Source organism: Lactuca serriola, chromosome 9 (genome assembly GCF_051521515.1).
Source record: "Lactuca serriola cultivar US96UC23 chromosome 9, Lser_US96UC23_V15, whole genome shotgun sequence".
In the NCBI taxonomy this organism is placed as follows: Eukaryota; Viridiplantae; Streptophyta; class Magnoliopsida; order Asterales; family Asteraceae; genus Lactuca; species Lactuca serriola.
Window position 1 is genome coordinate 872686 of NC_136416.1, and position 8262 is coordinate 880947.

Sequence of the window (8262 nt, forward strand, 5' to 3'; positions counted from 1 at the left end):
TTGGATTAGGAGTAAAAGAGTGATTTCGGTTTCCATCGTTGTCCTCAATGTGTTAAATCTGATAAACCACAGGGACCAATCGTGTAATTTTGTCTAACAATAATAATAATAATAATAATAATAATAATAATAATGAGGAACCATTTCTGCCAAAATACTAAATACTAATAATATGTAATAAAAGGCAAATGTTATGAAAAATTCAAACAAAAGTGAAAGAGTTGTTTGTGAAGAAAAACATAAAGGTGAATGGTCAATATTGTAAGTAGTTTTTTAAAACCAACATAAGTTGGAGGACCAAAAGTGACAAAAAAATTAACAAAAAAAAGGAGCAAACATACATAACCTTAGGGACCAATCTTACCAAACACTTTGGAAGTTTACTATTCCTAACTTTTATATATATATATATATATATATATATATATATATATATATATATATATATATATATATATATATATATATATATATATATATATATATATTCTTTTTCTATATAAACTAATTAAATTTATCATTAATATCAACAATAACATCTTTTTAGAATGAATTCGCATCTACGTTTTTATATATGGATTCGTTTTTTGTTTTACTGCTCACTCACTTACAATACAATAAAATTGCATAGCATATGAAAAACAAAAATGTATTCTACTAAAATACATTCTAATTCTGTTAGAATACACTCTCATTCTTCTAGATACGAATTCTTTCTAAAAGAATATTATTGTTGACATTAATGACGAATTTAATTAGTTTTTAAAAAAGGAATTATAAGTATTGATATAATTTAATATACTTATAATTTTTACTAAATTTTTATTGTGCATTTTAGCATACAATAGATATAAAAAAACATTTGAACCTCTCTCTCTCTCTCTCTCTCTCTCTCTATATATATATATATATATATATATATATATATATATATATATATATATATATATATATAAACATTTGAACCTCTCTCTCTCTCTCTCTATATATATATATATATATATATATATATATATATATATATATATATATATATATATATATATATTAAAAAGACCATGCTTAGGAACAATGAACTTGCCAGCATTTTGACATATGTGGTTTATATCTTTGGCTATTTTCATATATTATCCTTATGTTTTTAGGGATTTTCATTTTACTCCTTCTAATTCTTTTTTTTTCGTTTTCTACCCTATGTTCTCATCAGTCTTTTTTTTCTTCTTATAATCTATCATTGGACCGTCCTGTTTTGCATGTGGATTGTACTGTTTTGGACACGTGTCCCATTTTGGACACGTGTTCTGCTCCGATGCTTTCATCAGGTTACTCTAATTCAATCCGGATTAGTCCACCGCCTCAACTACGTTTTTAATCCTCATCTCCGCCGCTTTATTCAACTGAAGCTTAGCCCCCCAAAAAAACAATTTCGTTCGGCAGCATGGAACCATCGACGCAATGCTTTGCAAGGTCTCGCTTCTTTTACATTGTCTTATCTACCTTTGCTCAAGTACACTTAATGGCTGACCAGTAAGATTTGTGGACTTTTCTTTGGCTGACAATTGCAGGTTTTATTCTTAAAATGTTTGATGTTTGATTTACTTCATCGCTGTTTGATTTTGATTCTTCTTTACATATCCAAGTTCCGCAACGAATGGAATTTATCGGATTTCTTCCGGTTGACCGGACCCAAAGTCGAAATCAAATAAATTGCAGACAGACATCAGTTGTTCAAGTGCGTTTTCCATCATCTCCTCTCTATATTTCTAAAATTCAAATCCAAAGAAGATAAAAGTTCAGTCGATTTCGATTAGTATGAAATTCCATGAACCACTGCACAAGTCATTTTTCTCTAAAGCACTACAATCTACTTTCTTATTGTTGAACTTCTAGGCTATCTTTTTGACTTTTAGGAAAGAAATATGATTTCACATGTCTCAAATTGGAAATTGTACTGTGAAAAAAAATATGAACCTAAAAAAAGCAAAAGTCAAAATGATGCCAAAAAAACTTTTAAATGATCGGGGGCATAATGGTCAATAAACAGCATGGGCTACTTCACCTTCATAGTTCCAATCATGCAAGAAGCTTCTTATGTTCCGATCTTGCTAACTTTGGGAGCTTCATGCACAAAAAAACAAAAAATAAATAAATAAATAAATCTTCAATTTACATATGTTTCGAAATTAGCAATCAATAAATGTTTATTTTTGTTGTAATAATACCTCAAATTAACAAAAAAGCAACCGATGAATAACTTGGAGATCGTTTTGAACAGACATTGGGCTTGAAGCGCATAAATAATATCAAATAAAATTATAATAGTTAAAAGACAACAGATAATAGTTAATATATGCTTTAATGATGAGTTGGTTTTTTCAAGAAGTAGAAAGCAAAAATGGAAAAAAAAAAAAAAAAAGAACAAAAAACATACATTTTTGATGGATAAAGATTCATGTGACCTTTTTGTAACCGTGATGGGATACATAACAAATATATTATATCCACTCTTGAAAAACAAATTGCACCCAAAACCTGTAATATCAAGTGATATTTCAATCATATGTTCCATTTATGTCCACATAGAAGCAAAAAAAGCTCACGGACCTCATATGTTAGTCTAAAAAAATGAATCCTTCAACTAACAATGAGATTCAAAAGAACCTGTAATATAGCTGCATGATTCACGTATAGTGTTGTCACCGAATTTTTGCCGAAGTCTTTTACATTTGTTGGAGTAAATCGTAGAGCCTGTTCATTAGTAATATATTGTTATTCAAATTAGATTTCAATACACAAGGATAACAACACTATTTTTTATTAGTTCACGACCCACCATCAAATATGAAAAAATCCATCCATTTAAATGGCTTATGCAAACCAATTGAAGGAAATTAACATTGTGTACTGAAAATGAAAATGGTTTGTGTGAATAGAAAGTTCTTATTTCAATAAAATGTCATAAATCATAATAACTAAAAAACTAATGGAACAAATGGTGAGACTTTACCTCTTTTGTATAAAGTCAAGCTTCCATCTCTTTTAGATGAGTGTTAGAAAACGCAGAATTAAACCTTCAAGAAAACCCCAAAATCAAATTCACTACCTACTATTCTAGCAGGTCGATTATACGAAGTTCATTCCAAACAGGCCTAAGAAGTCGGAGTATATATCGACGAAATTTGGGGGAGGAGATATCGAGTTTACCTCTTCTGTCTAAAATCAGGTTTCCATCTTCAGTTCTTTTAAAACCCAAGATTAAACTTTCAATAAAACCCCAAAATCGAATCCAATACCTACTCTTCTGGCAAGTCGATTATACGCTAGGGTTTTCCAGACCATGTGCTTAAGCCCCAAATCTTGGAACTAACATGTGGAGATCTTTTCCAACAATCGCTTGCTGTGGAGGGTACACTGGTCAAAAATTAGACATACCGACAACGACAAAACTGGGGGATCATATCGAAGGAACCTTGATACGGCCCGGAACAGTAACCGATTATCGTGCTCTCGGGAGAAAATATGAAAGAAATGGAGAGTATAGATGAAAAGTAGAGGAGAAGCGGTGGAGGAGGATATAGTAGGGAAATTGGAAGCTAATTAAACTTTTAATGATTTTTATTTACCTGCATAGCTCTAATTATGGTACCAATAAAGGGCATAGAATCATGGGACTCAGATGCAACGATTGTTGGAGAACATTCATAGAAAAAGTAAGTTGGATCAACGGTGTCAGCGGTGAAGGCATGCGTGAGCGCGATGGCGGCGAGACGAACAACGAAGAACAAAATGAGGAGTAAAACGAAGGAGGCGATAGCGGTTGACAATGGAATCGAACCTGGATTGCAGAGTAGGGTTTGTGGAGCGGTCGAATTGATTCGCTTGATGGAGATGCTCGCTGGAATTCAGCGATTGAAGTGGCGGGGGTGAGCGTCAGAGGCAATGATGGTAGCGATGTTGAACTAACCCCTGTGAATTTAGGGCAAAATAGAATGTGGGAGACGTAAAGCTGAAAGAGAATTGAGGAGACTGGAGCCGGGAAATCGAGATCAAAGGCTGTGGAGGATGACTCGACAATATAAGAGAAAGAAAAAAGAAACACGTATATGGTGACAAAACGTATGAGCAAATTGACACGCACGTGTCCAAGACACCCAACATGACTACCCCACCTACAAAAAAAGATAGGATAGAATTTAAAAAAAAAAAAAAAAAAAAAAAAAAAAAAAAAAAAAAAAAAAAAAAAAACCAAACAATTAAACCCACTCAAATAACAATGTTACACAAAAAGTAAATACAAAAGAAATTCAGCCAATAGAATAGAGTTAATGTTCATGTACTTCAAAATTAATATATATAGAAAGATATTTAATTTCTCAATAATAAATCCACCTAATCAGTAAATTATTCCAAAATAAAAGGGTTTTTTAGGCAATTCCTTCGGAAAACATCCCAGTCATCGCATCCAAAGTATCTCATTTTCCCCTCATTTTCCTCTTGTGTTTTGCCCCCGATTCCAATCCAAAGGGCAGCCGGCAGAAGGCAGGGGATCAGTTTGTATGTAGTTTGCGGTGTATAATGGAAGCAGATCCATTTCTAGGTTTCTACCCAAACAGAGGTGACATCAATGTCGCTGACGGTAGCCCTAGCCTCTCCGATTTCTCCTTTACGCCGTTTCCAGAACATCAAGACAATATAGAAGCACAATACACACTTGACAATTCCTGTCAAGATTCCTCTTTGCCAATTGTTTCATATACTTCCCTCCTCCTCCTCGATCATTCTAAGTCTAAGAAACACAAGTTTCACCGCTGCAAGACCGCACCTGCCATGGTCGTTATGCCTGAAAACCTGGAGAAATCAAGCGACCCCAAACCCTCTCAAGCCGATTCCGCTTCACTTGTCAGACAAGCTTCCCTTCTGCTGGTCATCTACCTCTCTTTGGGTGTCAGCATCTACTACTTCAACAGAGATCATTTCTCAGGGCTGGAAACCCATCCAATCGTGGACGCCCTATACTTCTGCATTGTGACTATGTGCACCATCGGGTATGGCGACATTGCGCCTGTGACGCCATCTGCAAAACTCTTCTCCTGCTTCTTTGTGTTGGTAGGTTTCGGGTTTATTGATATAATGTTGTCTGGGGTTGTGAATTACGTCCTGGATCTGCAAGAGAAGATGATATTGAATAGCACTAAAATGAATCACGGAGATGCAGGTGGTCACCACGTGGAAGAAAGGAGATTCTCTCCGATAGACTACGTATTTGATTTTGCAAAAGGGAGGATGAGGATCAGGTTGAAGGTTGGGCTGGCTTTGGGTGTGGTTCTTTTAAGTATAGGTTTGGGGACGCTGGTGTTATACTCTGTGGAAGGTCTGGATTGGATTGATTCGTTATACCTGTCTGTTCTTTCGGTGACTACAGTTGGGTATGGAGACAGGGCATTCAGAACCCTTCCTGGAAGATTGTTTGCATCGTTTTGGCTTCTCTTCTCGACTCTGATGGTGGCGCGTGCCTTTTTGTATTTAGCCGAGGCCAGAATCCATAAGAGGCATAGGAGAATAGCCAATTGGGTTTTGCACCGTCAAATCACTGTCAAGGACTTGTTAGCTGCTGACATCAATAACAATGGCTTCCTTAGGTTGGTTTGTATCTCTATCTCCATCTCCATCTCCATGTATTGTTGAGTTTCCCTATAAACCTTCTTTTCCAACATATCACATATTTTATATGTACTCCAATTCAATGAAAGGACTCTAACTACAGCCCTAGGTCAAACCTTATATAATATGGTTCACTAATAAAAATTGTTAGGGATCCATATATTGGTCTAGGGATGGGAACCTGGTTTGAAATGACATGCTTGGTTTGTTTTCATTGACCACATATGATACAATTTTTATATAATTTGGTTTTCAGGAGAATGGGTTTAATTATTATAGGCAATCATTGATTTGTTTCAGTCACTTTATAATATAATTTTGAATCATCCCTCTTAACAAAAAAAAAAAAAAAAAAAAAAAAAAAAAAAAAAAAAAAAAAAAAAAAACATTGATAAAGAAGATAGCATGTGAAGTGTGAACCACCAACAATCATAGGAATCTAAGGCACCTAACTCTTTTTATCTTTTTATATTTTGGGATGGAAACATAAATAGATACTGATAACCGCTTGTTTGGTGGTGATGGTGAAAGTAGGGAAACGTAAGTAAAGATGCTATAAGTGCTTGCGTTTAAAGTATTGATTGTTGCTTGTATTGGAAATTTGGTTGAGTAAATAATAATTTTATGATATTTGGAAATGCAGCAAATCTGAATACATCGTGTTTAAGCTGAAAGAAATGGGGAAGATCGAAGAGAGAGAGATATTGGAGATATGCAAGCAGTTCAACAAGCTTGATGGCACCAATTCTGGGAAGATAACACTACGACGTCTGTTGGCAGGTCGCAACATTTAGTTTATTCTTGATTCCAAGTCCAAGCAATTGTTGTCACAACAATAAGTTCTAAAAGGAAAAATGTACAAATGGATGTAATTAATGGTAATGTAGGGAAGATTATATTGGTGGAACCAGTAGCACAAAATATATTAAATTTTGTCCATTAAATATTAGAGGAAACCGTCCATACACATTACCTAATAAACCCTTGTATAATTGTGTTTATATTTCCAACCATTTTTGTAGCTATAGATCCCCATAAACATAAAGACTACCCATTAGTTTTTTGGTGTTTTGAATATCCGTTCATTCACGCTCACTATCTTTATGGATTGTTCCTGGCATAACAAATATTGTTCGGAAACCATAGACTGGCTCACAACGAGCTTGTATCCACAAAATCTTAGTGGCTATTTAGGAGAGGTAGCAAATCTGGCATTCATTCTGTATTTTTGTCTTACACGACACAAATTAATTTTTTTTAAGCAGAACAAGACAAGACACAATATTGTGTTGTTGTTCGTTAACACAAACACGACACAATAAAAACAAGGCAAAAACGAAAAGACGATAACACGACAAAAAACAACAAAAAATAAAAATTTGCATAATATCATTAAGTTCTTGTAAAAAATAATTTAAAATTGAAAAACACGACACAAGTGCAACATTTCGTGTTATTAGCGTCTCGAATTTTGAACACGAACACGACACGACTTTGTGTTTCTTATATATGATACAAACATGACACAAACATGAATTCGAAATTCGATTTTGTCCCAATATTTTTATTGTGTCATGTCAACTTTGTCACCTTTACTATCTAGTGTTGGAACTTTGTTAAATGGAAAACACTCTCTTTGGGACTTGTCCCACATTGGAAGAAAGAGGAAACTTATACTCCCTTAAAAAACCTCTTACTAGTTGTTTACTAATTAGATCAAAGGCTTGGACTAGAGGGAGTGGGTTGGATTTGGTGATTAGGCTAGTCAAATTGATCTTGAAAACTTATATTAATATATATATTTAATGGTCAAAGATTGGCCTTGGGCCTTGTCTTGGGGTCTCATTGACTAGTTACAATATATATATGTTTTGACAATTATTTTCGGTTAGCAGTTTTGGAGGGAAAAAACCTGTCAATCTATATGTATAAATAGATCACCAAAGACCAGATTTCGGGTTCAGAAAAATTGGATACATATTCCTCTTATAATTTCGTACTCAAAATACAATGAAGGGAACATAGAGAATTTCGTCAAAATCAAGAGAAGTTCTTGGTTGATTGTTGTATCCTCTAGACAGATCCCTACCAGGGAAATTTCTGTCTTAGGACACTGCAATTTGCAGGCCTCAATCTACATAATTTCATTTTTTGTGTTTCTATTGTAAACATAAACCATCAAGTATGTTTTCTGTAAACTGATTCTTGTATATTTCATATATATATTTCAATTTTGTTTGTTTTATTCCTAGTAATCTTGTTGATTGTATACTTTTGTCATAACATTTAGCAAAGGGGTACCCAACCCTCCGATGCAATCCTCCTCGATATTTTCACATTTACACTTGTGTCGGCACACAAACATACCACAATAGTTCGATCAGAGATGGGATTGTGAGGTTTTTGTATGTTGGTTCCTAAAGAGGCTAACCACTATCAATCAGCGAGCATTGAAAGTTGCACCACCAATGGGTCGACGCATTTTATAGCCGGTTTGCATGTATAACATAGGATAAACGTCAAAAGTAGCAGTCTGTTTAGTCATATTATTATTATTTCAATATATATGAATATTTGATTTTACTCTCTTTTTTTTTTGTT

General features: G+C 34.1%; 1 protein-coding gene and 1 long non-coding RNA gene across 20 annotated transcripts; one reads left to right on the top strand and one right to left on the bottom strand.

The window, feature by feature from the left end:
* Window positions 1-1062: 1062 nt before the first annotated feature.
* Window positions 1063-4134, bottom strand: LOC145074744 (uncharacterized). 19 transcript variants are annotated; one of them, XR_013692051.1, is made up of 7 exons: window positions 3008-4083; window positions 2834-2904; window positions 2662-2748; window positions 2432-2532; window positions 2223-2283; window positions 2060-2118; window positions 1063-1763 (listed from the first exon to the last, which is right to left on the bottom strand). It is a non-coding gene; the product is annotated as an uncharacterized LOC145074744 (long non-coding RNA). The 19 variants fall into 19 exon arrangements; XR_013692055.1 differs by lacking the exon at window positions 1063-1763 and having other exon boundaries at window positions 1785-2118; window positions 3008-3071; window positions 3836-4134; XR_013692054.1 differs by lacking the exon at window positions 1063-1763 and having other exon boundaries at window positions 1785-2118; window positions 3008-3397; window positions 3836-4133.
* A 306-nt stretch (window positions 4135-4440) lies between these two features.
* On the top strand, window positions 4441-6682 carry LOC145074743 (two-pore potassium channel 5-like). The gene is made up of 2 exons (XM_079021084.1): window positions 4441-5639; window positions 6305-6682. Exons 1-2 carry the CDS (start codon window positions 4576-4578, stop codon window positions 6453-6455), a joined length of 1215 nt encoding a protein of 404 aa, XP_078877210.1. The 5' UTR covers window positions 4441-4575; the 3' UTR covers window positions 6456-6682.
* Window positions 6683-8262: the final 1580 nt, after the last annotated feature.

Excerpts from the sequence above, each read along its gene's own strand:
- LOC145074743 (XM_079021084.1), top strand. The coding sequence starts at position 4,576 with ATGGAAGCAGATCCATTTCTAGGTTTCTACCCAAACAGAGGTGACATC. Across the intron at positions 5,640-6,304 it reads AATAACAATGGCTTCCTTAG|CAAATCTGAATACATCGTGT; the intron begins GTTGGTTTGTAT and ends TTGGAAATGCAG.